The 14,657-nt window shown below is 50.0% G+C and overlaps 4 protein-coding genes across 4 annotated transcripts; 2 read left to right on the forward strand and 2 right to left on the reverse strand.

The window, feature by feature from the left end:
- Positions 1–4,317: 4,317 nt before the first annotated feature.
- N0V89_006971 (uncharacterized protein) lies at positions 4,318–5,553 on the forward strand (the record flags this gene model as incomplete). Its single annotated transcript, XM_056215737.1, has 1 exon — positions 4,318–5,553. One exon carries the CDS (start codon positions 4,318–4,320, stop codon positions 5,551–5,553), a length of 1,236 nt encoding a protein of 411 aa, XP_056069984.1.
- Positions 5,554–6,032: 479 nt separating this feature from the next.
- N0V89_006972 (uncharacterized protein) lies at positions 6,033–6,597 on the reverse strand (the record flags this gene model as incomplete). The annotated part of the gene is made up of 2 exons (XM_056215738.1): positions 6,033–6,165; positions 6,266–6,597. 2 exons carry the CDS (start codon positions 6,595–6,597, stop codon positions 6,033–6,035), a joined length of 465 nt encoding a protein of 154 aa, XP_056069985.1.
- Positions 6,598–8,216: 1,619 nt separating this feature from the next.
- On the reverse strand, positions 8,217–10,441 carry N0V89_006973 (uncharacterized protein; the record flags this gene model as incomplete). Its single annotated transcript, XM_056215739.1, has 4 exons — positions 8,217–9,219; positions 9,269–9,719; positions 9,985–10,322; positions 10,410–10,441. 4 exons carry the CDS (start codon positions 10,439–10,441, stop codon positions 8,217–8,219), a joined length of 1,824 nt encoding a protein of 607 aa, XP_056069986.1.
- Positions 10,442–10,858: 417 nt separating this feature from the next.
- On the forward strand, positions 10,859–12,066 carry N0V89_006974 (uncharacterized protein; the record flags this gene model as incomplete). The annotated part of the gene is made up of 2 exons (XM_056215740.1): positions 10,859–10,998; positions 11,067–12,066. 2 exons carry the CDS (start codon positions 10,859–10,861, stop codon positions 12,064–12,066), a joined length of 1,140 nt encoding a protein of 379 aa, XP_056069987.1.
- Positions 12,067–14,657: the final 2,591 nt, after the last annotated feature.

Here is a 14,657-nt window from a genome sequence, read left to right on the forward strand (position 1 = left end):
TCGAGAGAGTTGAATCAACGCTCTGAGTCCTACGTGCTTGCCATTCTGTCGGAGGCCTCGGAGTGATACACGCCATTAACATCAGTACAATCCAGTATACCTACCTGTAGCACGCTAGGAGGCAGCTGCAATGCGAACAATGCTGTGAGAATTGCAACGTACGTGCACCTACATCTCGTGGGAACAGTCCAGCATTACTCTTTGTGCAGGCGATGGCCCGGGAATCTGCTTTAAGAGCAGAGTGCCTTCTAAAATCGATGTTGCCTCGGCTCTTCAAGCCCAATATGATTCTCGACCACGCTTACACGCACAGCACCAGGCAGTTTTGGATTCGCCTAGACATCAACAGTATCACGTCCATTATATATGCTGACAGCCATGCCGTAACATCGTGAGCCAGATGCTGAGGAAGTCGCAACTTGTACTTTACTCAGCCAGCTCACCAGATCTCCTGCTGCTTGCAGCGGTCACTGTGTACTAGTCACTTCAAGTTCACGGTTCGGGTTGCAAGAGAATACTATTGACCGAGCTAGCGCTTACAACAGTAAGTAAATCAACAGCAGAGGAAATGTGACGGTACTACTGTTCGTCGTGCACGGTCTGTTAAGTGCCCAGGTGAACAGCATCAACACGAATTGCGCATTATGTGAGCTTTGCACAAGGAACGGTAGTACTATTATATTGGCCCTACCTCAAATTACCTACTATTGCAAGCGCTGGGGCCACCGCTCGTTGTAAACGTGGACTATCACCGTGAGCCAATCGTGCATTATCTCGCTGACAGAGCGTTGCAATCAGTACACATATATGAGTGACTCTTTCTCGTTCAAAAGCTTGACCAAAGGATCTTCCACAAACAGAAACTCTATATCACTACAAAAACTTCAACACTTCGAGTCACAAGCAGCTACAATGCAGTTTTACAGCCTCTTCTTACTCCTCTTCGCTACGACAGCTATGGCTTGCAAGTGTTGGAACATCGACGGCGGCCCCCCTGAAAAGAAAGAGGTCAACTGGGACGCTTCCTATAGTTGCTGCTTCGGTGCCGCGGGTCTCTGGCTCAGGAAGGATTGCAAGCACCCGATTCGCAAAACTTACCGTGCCTGCTGCCTGAGGAAGAACACCTTCGATCAGTGCTAGTAGGTCAACTTTCTTTTTCCACTGTGTCAACCATTCTGATGGAGCATTTAAGAGCGTCCGGCTAGCAGGGGCCTGCGACAGAGTTGCGTTACAATAAGCTCCTCGATATTGACTGTACTACATAGGCCTCACAACAATCCTATCAAGGACTGAGTGTCACTACCAGGACTTTAAATGCTCATCGCGGAAAACCTGAACGGGCAATCCGGGGAATTGATCTCATGGCGGACAATGCATTGAGACACGCTTCGGGAGGACTGATGAGTAATGTCCCATATGGTCAATGCCATCAATATATGATCACAATCATTTGCGTCACCCATCCGTTATATCCCAATGTATGTTGGTCGCTGTCCTCTGCCGCTATCGTTACCTGTATGTCATTTTTCATGGAACAAATATGATATAAAGATGTTAAGATTGTCTCACGGGCCGATAAAAGGTTGTGATGAAAGATGGGAGCAGCAACGGTAGTGTTCAGATATGCAGCCCTTCCGACACGTGGAATTCGATGCGCTTTGCACCTTCACACAGGCATGCAATTCTCTCGAGAGAGCTTCACCATGCATCTTCATCGTTTGTTTAGCCATGAAGTTCTCTTTGCGTGCTTGCCATCATGCTGAAGAAGCATCGTTTGCATGTAGTTGCGCGCCTTGTTCAACATCGTCAATAAAGAAAACCAACACCACCATGGATGAGTCTTTGTTCAGGTCAATTTTGTCTATACAGCCACTTTCAGCCTTGTCTTTCAAACAGTTCCTTTATTAGAAAATTGTGTTCTTTGAGTATTTCATTGCACACATTTCCATGTTATCTCATATGTATGCTAACTTTCTCCTGCAGACGTCTATGACTGTAAGATCACAATAACCAATTGGTATTGGTCGCTCACTTTTACTATGTATTATCATGTCTCACCCCAAGAAATAGTCAGATTGACGACCCGGCACGGCGTCCGCGATCACTTTACTCGGACCTATCACAACGGAGCTCCGCGCTGTATGGTGCGAACGCTGGCAGGGCACCAGTGTTTTCGGAAAGCTATCGTCACGACTATCAGGGGTAATTACTGCGGAATTTACAATGGTCATCATCCGACTGCTGATCCATGGAATAATGGTGACGAGGAAATGACCAGGCGCCTTCCACGGTCTGGTTGCCTCGGGATTCTTCAACAACCAGAAATAGCACTTGACGAGGAAATCCGGAGAATGGAGGACGATAAAGAAGAGCTTGATGATAGGCTAGTAGGATTGTACCCGTTATTTTCAGGTTGTCGCCCATATTCTATCTTACTTGTACACACGCCTCGAGGCAAGAGCAGCAGCAGCAGCACTAGAACCCATCATACTCGTGGCCGCGATCTACGTAATGTGCGTATCAGCAGAGTACATCTTTTCATATCTTTCGCTGCTTGTGGTGCTACTCTCTCGTCGACCGTGGCAACCGTAGACGACAGGTTATCATCCGAGGCACCAAAATTCTGTCAATATACATGATTTCAGGCACAGCGGAGCAACGGGATCCATTAATCCATGAACATGGCGATCGTCGAACAGCTTCTGGTTGTCTTGAATTGCATTCTCGCAATTCCTGGCTCACTTTGCATGTATGGAAGCTATTCACAGGGCAGAGAGCCTCCAGCAAATTGATGGATCACATAGATAATCGCTTTGAGAGAAGAGGGCGGATATTTTCTCAGGTTTCTTTCCCCTCATACGCTTGTTCGTTCCAGGCCAATATCAGTTTACCCAATGGAGGTCTCCTTTTCACTTTGAACGTCGCTTCGTAGTATCTTCAAGCGGTTTCAAGGTGCTACAGTGCACTCATTCTTGTCTCTCGCTATCAATATGGAGCTGACCGGCGCCGGTGACCCTGCGTTACCTAAGGGTAGGGTGATCCCTTTGACTCCAGATCTTCATTACATTGTCCGGGTTTCCGTCGCTATCAGGAAATATTTCACCCATTCAGCTCCTACTTCTTAATTAACCTGTTCTATTCATTAGTAAAACGCCGCGAAAATGCAATGTCCAGGGTAGTGACCATTCGTTGTCCTGGCAGAGAAGGAGTGGCAACACGGCTCGAGTACCTACTAATGTTTCCAAATTATCTTAGATTGTAAGGATTCTGTAAGTGCTATTCTACAGCCAAAGGCTTGGCGCTGCACAACGCTGGATGCTGGCTTTCTGTCTGCTCCTCTTGCTGGCCTAGACCGGTAGACTCTGGATTGCTTACAGAATTCGCTATTCTGCTGGCCGGCTGCACCGGTCGCGCGAGACTTGTTTACCGACTGACTTTCGGCGCTGCTCGATTGTAGGTCGGCAGCTTTAGAGGTGTTTTGTGGGGAGGCTTCGCCGGCAGAGGTGCGATTTAGGAAAGGTGGGATGGCTGGGAGGCGTTAGCATTAGTGGACAAGACCAAGGACAATTTCCAAAGATGAAATCCGAGATAAGATAAGGGGTCGGAGAATGGACAAGATGAAGTGTGCTTCGGGGCTTGCTTTGTGCTCTTTGCTGCAATGGGTGAGCGAGAAGCGATGGTGTTGCCCGAGGAGTGGTGCGTAACATGTTGGAGGCCACTCTAGACGTCTTCCATTCGTAGTTTCTAATAGGGTTTGTATGTGAATTGGAAGTGGTTGGCGTATAATTTGGCGTCTTTTGAGAGGTACCTGAAGTTTGATTATACTTGCTGCACATCATGTTGACGTTGTGGTTGGTGAGGTGACTGCACGTCATTCGCGCACTACTCGATATGGCAATATTCGTGAGAATCACATCGATGTTATCCGTAAACATAGGTATAGTACTATCTGAGAAGCTTGTCTAAAGCCAAGAATATGCGATGCGCCTTTCGTTTATGTGAACCTATATGCCCATTACTGCATCACTTCGAATCGCTGCAATCAAATAGCTCCCTTCGTGTGACACTTGTCGCACTTATGATCTGACGAGGATATCAAAAGGGACTCAGTGAGGTCACGTAGCTTTTCAGGAAAAAATGAGGGACAGGCTGCGCGTCGGCACTTCATTGTGGTGTAAAGGATGAGAGAACCGGAGTTAAGGACCGGTATCGCCAAGGCGCTAGTTGAACCGCGATATCGCGCGTGCGCGCCCATGAACTTTTGACACCTCACGAAATCGTCCTTCCAACCCGCTCACGTTACCTTCCGGCTCAGCGATGCCGCCGCCGAAACCAAAGAAGCTTACGGCGCAACCCGTCCGCACACGCCACTTCGCCGGAAAGCCCGCCGCTGCCGAAGTCGAAGAACGCGACAGTAGCGATGAATCCGAATCAGAGCAGGAAGAGGAGAAACCGAAGCCGTTCGTGAAACCGAGACCAGCTCCTTTGGCCTCTTCGTTTCCTAAATCTGCTCTCAAGTCACAATTAGCCGCGCGGAAAAAGCCAGAGGAAGATCTCAAGCATCTGGAGGACGAGTTCGAAACGGAAAGTGAGGGAGATGAGAAAGAGGAAGGTATTGGGAGCGGTAGCGGCAGCGGTAGCGAAAGTGGCAGCTTGGAAGATAGCTCAGAAGAGGAATCAAGCAGCGAGGAAGAGGCGCCGAAGAAGCTGTTACGGCCTGTCTTTTTGAAGAAAGGCCAGCGCGACAAGGTAGCTGCACCTGTCAAGACAGCAGAAGAAGTGGCAGCAGAAGAGGAGCAGCGAAGGCAAGAGCAGACGAGGGCGCTCGTTCAGGAGCAGATCGAGCAGCGCGCTGCGGCAAAGGCAGCGGGCAAGAAGGACTGGGATGCTGATGTGGAAGAGGCCGACATCAATGCTGTCGACGATACCGACAACTTAGATCCCGAAGCCGAATACGCTGCCTGGAGATTGCGCGAATTTAAGCGCATCAAGCGCGAGCGTCTTGCCATCGAAGAAGCTGAAGCAGAACGCGCGGAGATAGAACGGCGGCGGAACCTCACCGAGGCAGAACGCGACGCCGAGGACCGCGAGTTTCTCGAGAAACAGAAGGAAGAGCGCGGGGACCGAGGACAAATGCAGTTTATGCAGAAATACTTTCACAAGGGTGCATTTTTCCAAGAAGACCTCGCAGAGTTGGGGCTCGATAAGCGAAATCTCATGGGCGCGAGGTTTGAGGACCAGACAGATCGTCAAGTCCTGCCTGAGTACATGCAGATTCGCGATATGACAAAACTGGGCAAGAAGGGCAGGACGAGATACAGGGACATGAAGTCCGAGGACACGGGCAAATGGGGCGACTTTGGCGATACAAGAAGGCCGAGGGACAATGGCGAGTACGGTGTGGATGAGCGCTTCCGTTCAGACGGTTACGGTGGCAGAGACCGGGACGAAGGCGCAACAGGAGCGAACGCGCGACCACTAGGCGAGAGGAAACGGTTCGGCGAGGACACCAACCGAGAGAGCAAACGTCCAAGGGTTGACGACCGAGATTGAGACAAACCCAACCCCAAAATTCAAGACCACCTATCACCGGAGTGAATAATTTGTCACTTTTTGCACTGAGCAGCAGCTCAAGACCCGAGTATAGGACCTGAGTCTAGCTTAGGATGTCTTCGAGACATCTGTTTGACTGCAGAGTGTCGGCCACGGCTACGATCCCTCTCAAAGATGATGGTACGAGAGAATTGCAGGCAACTCTGGCTTGGAGGCGGACTCTCTAGGAGTCGCTACCTCCATTGTCAAAATTAGTTCCTCTTAGCCGTACTAAATGATCCGAGAGCTTGCAACACAGAGGATCGAATGTTCATGACGATCTAAGATCAAGAACGAGAGCCGTGGTATGCATACAGTCGCTTCACATCAGATAGCATCAAGAGCCAGCATGGCAGGACACATTATCAATTATGTATGGCAGTGACTACTCCGAATGGGTATGCCGATTTTTATCCACTCTCATCCCTCACGTTCCACTTTTAGTTGATGACGATCGTAAGCGCGTTGACCTGCTGGCAGACGAAGTCGTCCGCTCCGTTACCACCAGCGTGGCAGTATGTCGGTACATCACCCTCGCCGGTCTTTCCAGCAAATTGGCTCGTCTCGTGGTACCTAGACGCGCAGGTGCGAAGTCAGTTAAGTCAGAAAAGTGGGGATAGTACGAAGTGTTTATGTCTGAGGCATAACAACTTCGTACCCGGGCAATACTTACACCCTGAGGCCAACCTCTGCGCCTTCGCTTGTCGCCTCGATCAGTCCGAAGCGGTACTTGCTGTCACCGCAAATCTGGACCTCGGAGGGAAGGCTCTCGACTGCGCCAATCTCGCACTTGACGGTTCCGTTGTTGCCGGAGAGCGTAAAGCCGGCATTCTGGATGCCTGGGTTCTTGCGCAGGTAGAAGTCGCTGATGTCGATGTTCTCGTAGGTAGATGGGTCGGGGGCAGAGCCGCCGCAGTGTGCTGGGTTGGGGCAGTCTGTGGTTTGCGGTGCTGGTGCTGCGAAAGCAGCGGCGGCGAAGAGGGTTGCGGCGGTGAGGAACTGCATGTTGGATGTATTTTCAAAGTCTTGATGATTTGATGTTGTGTATTGGTTGTAGTGGTAAAGCGAAGGAGTCGATGTGATGGTGGATTTCTAACAGCCCTTTCACGTTCCCTTTATACCTACTTTCCTTCTCCAACAGTGCACCTGAGCAATGTCAATGTCACGCCTCACCCTATCCATCGACGTCACACATCGGCCCAGCACCCCTTCAAGCTCCACCCGGGTGTCCCCACAAACTCGCCAAGTTGTCAATAGTCTAAAGTTCGCATTAGCGAATAACACCGTGAGGCTGAGCCGATCGCCACGTTTCGAAACACAACCTTAAGCTCGTACCTCAACGGCAAGGACCCACCTGAAAGAAGGCGCATAAACATTGTTTCCAAAATAATTTCAGAATGTAATCTCATTCGTGAAGCAGCCTGCAAACGCTTGTAACAGTAGCGAAGAGGATTTGGTACACTTCAAACACTCCAAAGAAGCATGCATGCGTCGTCGGTTGCTCGGTGTCACTGAGCGCAGTTCTCGTAACCGACGTATTCGCACGGTAACGCGGCGTGCGGAAGCCCGGAATAATTCTCGATAGGGATGCATGATATCGATTAATGAGCCGGGCCGAAGTGTCGATCGGGGTGTACTCAGGTCCCAGAACCACAACATGGAACACTTCATTACCTCATCATTAACATCGCTATGCCACGTTTAGGGTACCTCGGCTGGCATTAGATACTGCGGTCCGCTTGATAGAAATATCGCGAGGCTTCGATATCACGATATGCGCGTTACTCCACATTTCGAGGACCTGAGTGAGATGCAGGGTCTGGAGCCGCACGGAAGTGGCGTGGTGGGTGATGGTCCGGCTGATTTCACATCGAATGGGCTATTCTGATGTTTGGCGCGCTATCGTCTTAAAGGGTTTGATGGTTGATTGGGTGCGGCGCATACTTGTTGTGATGTCTTTGAAGTGAAGCTGGTCACAAGATTTACGACCCTCTGGGGTTAAGCCATATCCCACAAGTCTAGCTCTTCGGGCGCTAAGGTTGTTTTGTCAGAAGGTCAGAGTGTGAGGATTGTTTTGTGCATTGAAAAAACCCGGGAGAGCTTGTGTGAGCGTACTCAAGACTTCGATATCTTGCGCAAACGATACATTCGTTCGATGAAATAGGGATTGGGCCTTCACTCTTTGTGGATGCAAATAATGTCTGAAAATAACCCTCTCATAGACCAGCCGGCTTTGAACATTGCGGACGCAGTAGATGGTCGCATAGAATTACATGATTGGGCCTGTTTGCGTAATAGGGATGCCACGCACTGCATGACCCCATAGCAAGGCTCTCGTGCGGCGCAGCCGAGGATGCCTCGATCTTGGATAATCTAGTCGGCAAGTTCAATGACCCTGGTCAACTAACTGGGCGAGGTCCGGCGACCGCGGACACAGAGGATTGTACATTTCAGTAGTGAGACATTCTTGATCGTGCGCTGAGGTGGACCAGAAATTGGCCTAGAAATCGCAAAGATTCAGCAACCAGTAACGGGAGATGGGAATTCATCTACAGGCATAGCCAAGCTGAGCATAAGCGAGAGGCTTTGGCACCTTTCGAGGAGTTCGCAGCATTCGAGCAGGTCTAAATAAGACGAGTGTCGAGGGAGGAGAATAGATCGTCCCAGCCACTGAGGTCAACTTCGCCACCATTCTGCAACGCAATGTTCCAGTACGTATCGAATGTTGGATCTGTAGTAGTATCAAGGTCACTGCGTCGATCGTAATGAGGAGGAAACGCTCCTTCGGTAGTTTCAGAAACACTGTGCGCTACTTCATCACTGTTGTTGGCTTTGTTGACCATGTCTGTTGATGTAATTGCAAGCTCAATATTGTTCTGCTGCAGGACGGCTTTTAGCGACGCAAGAGACTTTGCAAGCAGCGGCGAAACCGTGGGCGCATCTGCGAAGATACTGAACGCTGTCGTGATATCCTCTTTGATCTGAGCTACATCGGTTTCACGTTTGTTGAAGCATAAGTCCATGATAAGTACGCTTAGAGCCAGATGCGTGAAATGGACAGCGATTCCCATACGCGTGAGCAGCGTCGACATCTCATTAGTCTTCTTCAGGCTTGCGTACCCTCTTATCACTGCTTGCGCAGATTCCACACATGCTCTTCGAGAGTATCCATACCGCGGGTCGAGATTCTGTCGCAAAAGAAACGGCTGGTTCAGCTTCCAGCGCCGGGAGAGCGCGGTTTTGGCAATGCAGTAGCGCCAGGACGGTAGTTGAGGGTATATGGACTCAAGAAGCTTGTTGTTGGGACTGTCGTACTGCAGCAGCCGCGGCATTGTAGCGAGAAACTGCGCTAACTTTTGATCCAAGGCAATAATACGCTCGTACGGCATTTGCAGAAGCGTGTTCGTGTTCAATGGTACGGTGTCGGTGATCTCGCGGCAGATATGTGCTAGACGAATCCTCTCAAGAAACACCATCATGTGGGTGGGCGCATCTCCTGAGCGTCTGCTATTGAAGTCTCCAAGCACCAAATCATCATCTGTACAGTCGCGAGGCAGCTTCACTTTGATATAGCGGCCTTGGATCCAGTAGGTACCTTCTTGCGGCCCAGAAATAGTTGACTGCAACCTTTCAAGTGTCAGTCAAGGCTATGTTGGAAATTTCGGGCTATATTTACCAGTCCTCAGAAGCTATGTACCAAAAAACTCTGCGCTTGATTTCCTTTTCGATCATCAAGCGAGCATAAGTAGTGTGGCTTGTAGAGTCCTCGCATTCGTCCAATCGGTGCAACTGAAGATCCCTGGCTAACGATACAGCTGACGAGAACAACATTCTACATCTTGAGGAAAACCCATCAATGTGCGACAGGGCGTGTGAGGTCAGGATGTAGGCTTGCACATCTTCCAGCGTGCCCGAACTCGTACGGCGAGAGTAGTCCAGCACATCCCATGCACCCTTGCTGAAGACTTTCGCAAGCGTGATGGACTCAGCTTCCGTCCTGGCTATCTCGGACGTTCGCGACGGCTCGGAGAAGAAAGCTCCTAGGGCAAAGAGAGAAAGTAGTACGGCGACGCTACTACTCACGATTGACGTGGCATCGTTGAGTCTCAGATACGTCAATCTCATAGCTGATCGAATCGACGGAACGTGCCTAGACGCGCAGGTACGAAGTCAGCCAAGTCATAAAAGTGGAGATAGTACGAACTGTTTATGTCTAAGACAGATCGACTTCGTACCCAGGCATTACGCACACGATTGGGCATAAACACGCTACCTTAATTTCATAGGTCTGTAACAACAGATTTGCTACGCTGAATGGTGGCAGTATTGTTTGAGAACGGTCGTTGTTATTAGAGTGATCGCTACGTGATAATCCAAGTATTTCCAACATACTCTTGATTTCGTAGGTAACCGAGTCGGACATGTTGCAGAGCTTTTTATAGTCAATCATCCACATGTGCTTTCGCTTCGTGACACTCACAAGAGCGTCATCCCTTGTTCCAATATTCTCGAGATAGCCAACGCCTTCTTGAACGAAGCCATTGGTCTCGCCTCCGAGAGAGTTTGGATGGTGAGAACTAGCAGGTGTTGGCGGAGCAGCCGTGAGCACATTCACCGTGCGCAGTTCTTGCTGTAAGCCAAGGACCGTGGTTTCTAGGCGCTCAAGACGTGAGAAAAGTGAGCGGTCACTCGACAAGCCCGATCCAGGTTTCGGCGGTGGGACGAGGAATCTGCAAGTGATGCCTCGCGCTAAGCAATTCGAGCATGGCTGGACGCGGCTGCACTTCAGCTTCTTTGTGCGACATGATTCGCAAGACACAGGGTCGGGACGGACTCTACTCTTTGGCATTGATGAGATAGTTGGGAGGGAAGACATGTGGAATGGCGGAGACAAGTACGGTCGGGGGTCCGGGATGAGCCCGGACGTCCGCGGATGTTTCTTTCTCTGGAGACTAGCGTACCTGCCCCCAAACGCTCCCACTCCCACATTTGCATTTGTCAGCTAGAAAGAACCTCATATCATTCCAATAGGTCTGAATGAGACTTGCACATCTGATCGGGGCTCGTGCCAATCCGACGTGAAGCACACGGCGAATAATCCGCCCTCACACTGATTCGGACCTCCGTGGGAGTGTTCAGGCTTTGGTCGATCTTAAGATGGATCCAAGATGGAAGACCAAGCTCATGCGACCTTCACCTCCGTCTCATAAGTACGTAGATATCCTCAGAAACCTGACACGCAAACAAGCTTCGCACAATTGGAAACATGAAGGAAGCCATCGTTCATCCCTCAATAGAGTCCGTTGAGATCGTGGAGTCCGTGGTACCAACCCCCAAAGACGATGAAGTAGTCATCAAAGTTGTCGTGGCCGGTACCAACCCGAAAGACTGGAAGATGCCCAACTGGTAAGCTTTACACTTGACAAAAGATTAACGCAGTCAAAGCTCCATCATAGATGTGCTGACCAACGTAGGAAGAATCACGCTCTCAACAGCGGCGATGATATGGCGGGCTTCGTCCATGCTATTGGATCACTTGTCAAGGACCTCAGAGTAGGCGATCGTGTCGCAGCCTACCATCGCTCAGGACAACCCCATGGCAGCTTTGCAGAATACGCGGTCGCACCAGCGCACATGACATTCCACATACCTGATACATCGTCGTTCGAGGAGGCTGCCACAATACCCCTTGCAGCCCACACCGCAGCGCTTGCACTTTACGTGGATTTGAAGCTCCCACTGCCATTCACGCGACCGATGCAACCAGAAAAATCTGATAGGAAAAGGGAACCATTCCTGATATATGGGGTCACGTCAGCTTGTGGAGCTTTTGCGGCGAAGTTTGCTCGCTTGTCAGGCATCGGACCTATCATCGGCGTTGCAGGTCGCGCTGAAGAGTTCGGGAAGACGCTGGCCGATTACGTGGTAGACTACCGTAAGGGCGAGGATGAGCTGATCGCTTCTGTTGAGGCAATCCTCGAGAAGGAAGGGCTACCGGCCAAATTGCCCAAGATTTTCGATGCGATATCCGAAAATGGCTCTTTGGAAGCTACCCTCCGTATCATCGATCCCAAGGCTGGCGTTGTCAGTACGCTTCTCCCACCCAAGCTCTTTGCGAAAGACAAGGAAGCATATCAGTACCCTGAAGATGTGACTGCGATCAACACGGCTGCACCAAAGCTGTTTGATGTGCATAAGGACTTTGGATATGTGTGGTCAAGGTACATGACAGTGTTGCTGCGTGAAAAACGACTAGTCGGTCATCCTTTTGAAGTGATACCTGGAGGCTTGCACGGCGTCTTGAGAGGGTTGAGGAAGTTGTATGATGGAAAGGCTAGCGCAGTGAAATATGTTTATCAGATCGAAAATACCGGCAGCGTAGGACTGGTACGGCTGGAAGAAAACGGTTCTGATGTCGCAGCAGTCTCGGAGGCAATTGCTGAATTCCCGTTCAGCGTTGCGAAGAGCAAATAAGTCATTAACAATGTAGAATCCGGTACACTGATAGATATGATGGACTCATGGAGATGTGATCAATTAGTCTTGTATTTGCACAGCATCCTGTAGTGTAAGTCTTCAGTGTGTTATCTCCGCTGCCGCGTTCCTCAACGATACAAAGCTAGGATGTTACCCCTCTCCCTCATACCCCTCTCCGGGTTTTCGCCGCGGGCAGTGACCGAGCCAAGCATGAGTCAGTTGTCTTCATCATGCCCCAACAGCTTACTCGCGCAGCGACAACTCGCTTGAACGCGGGGGATTGTCAAACGCAACGACTTGGGCACGCGGAGACACATCATCAATTCGCCGGATTTACCAGGGACGCGATGTGATGCGCGCATCATGGATACGAGCGAACCCTCCGTACCAACTCGCAGTGCGCCCAACGACATTGTACCTAGATCGTCGAAAGCAAGACGAGACAAGCGTCCGTACAGAAGCTTGACATGCGCAAACTGCAGGGTCCGAAAGGTAACGTCCTCTTACCGTGCGACTATCCTTGGGTAACCAATTGACAAGTCTTCAAGGTGCGATGTGGCGGTGGATTACCACGCTGCAAGACATGCGAAATATACAACGACGATTGTCGCTATGATAAAGCTCCGCCTATGTCGCAGGTAATGGCATTGATGGAGAGGTTGCAGGAAGCGGAGCAAACCATCGCACAACTTCGTTCTAAGAGCAATAGCTCTTCATGTAATGTTGCCCACAGTCATCTAGCATCGACGCCTCTGAATTGCAGTGAGCCTTCGAACGCAGGCGGACCGGATTCATTGTCTCCTAGCACGGTCTCGACCAGAGAGCCTCCCGATTGTCAGCCAAGACCTCATCGCACAAGAATTACAACAACATATCCAGGGGTTTCGACAGAAAGCGCTCCGCCTGATCTTAGCGTGGATAAGAATGGCGAGATACAATATTACGGACCCACATCTGCAGTACATGATCCTCCCCAACTTCCATTGGAGTTCTCCAACGCCCAAGTTCCATCAGCACCGCCCGAGAGCTTTTCAACATCCACGGTATTGTCCGCCCTGATGTCACACGCGCATGATTCAAAGATATGGGAAGAATATGCATTGGGTAATGCGTCACTGCAGACTGGCATACCGCGTCACATCATTGCCAAGCTTCTGCAAATGAACTGGATTTGGGTATCACCCATGTTTATGTAAGCAATTTCCGGATGCAATGTGGGTGTTTATGCTGTTGCCGTTGTTTGATATTCAGACTTTTCTTTTCGGAACTCTGAGATTATCAAATATTGACAGCCAGCTAAGACACCTGCTGATGCCTACTTACCCTTTTTGTAATCGTGACCCTGACTTTATCCCTCCACATTGCAGGTACGTGTATCGCCCTGCTTTCATCAGCGACATGGCAACTAGTGGTCGCTACTACTCTGAATTTCTCCTCACTGTCATGTGCGCGCACGCAGCGAAGTACCAAGAAGGGAACTACGCCCAAATCCTACTTTCACGAGTGCGACGTCTTTTGGGGGAGGCTATACAACAGCCTAGCTCCATACCTACTGTACAGGCGCTTTTGCAACTCAGCGCCCGAGAGCTCGCCAATGGTTCGATGTCTCAAGCGTGGGTATATAGCGGTATAGCCTTTCGTATGGCAAGCGACCTCGGCTTGGAATACATTGGTCCTAACGTTAAAGGACTGGGACCTGTTGACCTTGAGATTAGGAAGAGGTTGTTTTGGAGCTGCTACTTTTGGGACAAGTAAGCCTTGATCGAAAGACGCCTGAAAGGTCGTGCGCTAACTACATTTATCTAGAGCTACAAGTCTATATGCAGGACGGCTACCGGCGATCACAGAATTGCCGCACCATAGCACTCATGATATAGGTACGCGAAATGCACACCTATCCAAGTGATCATGCTGAGCATTGAATATTATAGTAATCGATGATTCAATGGAGCTAGAGTTGTGGTCGCCATATCATGGCGACTCACTCAACCTCACGAGGTCGACACAGAATCAGTATCCAGCTAGCAAGAGCCATGCTGTCTCTTGTTTCGCGAACTCATGCAAGCTCTCAATCATAATCTGTGACATCATACTTCAATTATACTCGCGCAAGAGTCGAACAATTACTGAAGTAGCACTGCAAGCCATCAAGATACGCCTTGACTCCTGGCGAACAGAATCCCCGGCCCATCTACGATATGATCCGGAAGCTCTTCCATCTATGTGTCCTCCACCACATATATTATCACAAAAGTAAATGATACATAGTTTCATTCATGTTCGTCGAAAGAGACGTCGGCTAACTTAGAAGCTAGCATTCTGTACTATACGACAATAATCTTAGCACATCGTCCCTTCTGGTCAGCTCCATCACACTACCAAGTGTGCATTTCAGCAGCGCACGGTATCGAGAAGCTAGTGCTGCTACTTGAGTCGACGTTCGGATTGGAAAACATCACCTACCTAATGGGCTATTGTATCTACACCGGCGCTTCGGCTGTACTTGAGGATGCTAGAAGTAGCGGTCAGGGCGCAGCACATCCAGTGCTCCAGACCTTCGTTCGTGCTCTTCAATCCGGCATACATCG

Source organism: Didymosphaeria variabile, assembly GCF_027946475.1.
Source record: "Didymosphaeria variabile strain IMI 356815 chromosome Unknown scaffold_5, whole genome shotgun sequence".
Lineage (NCBI taxonomy): Eukaryota > Fungi > Ascomycota > Dothideomycetes > Pleosporales > Didymosphaeriaceae > Didymosphaeria > Didymosphaeria variabile.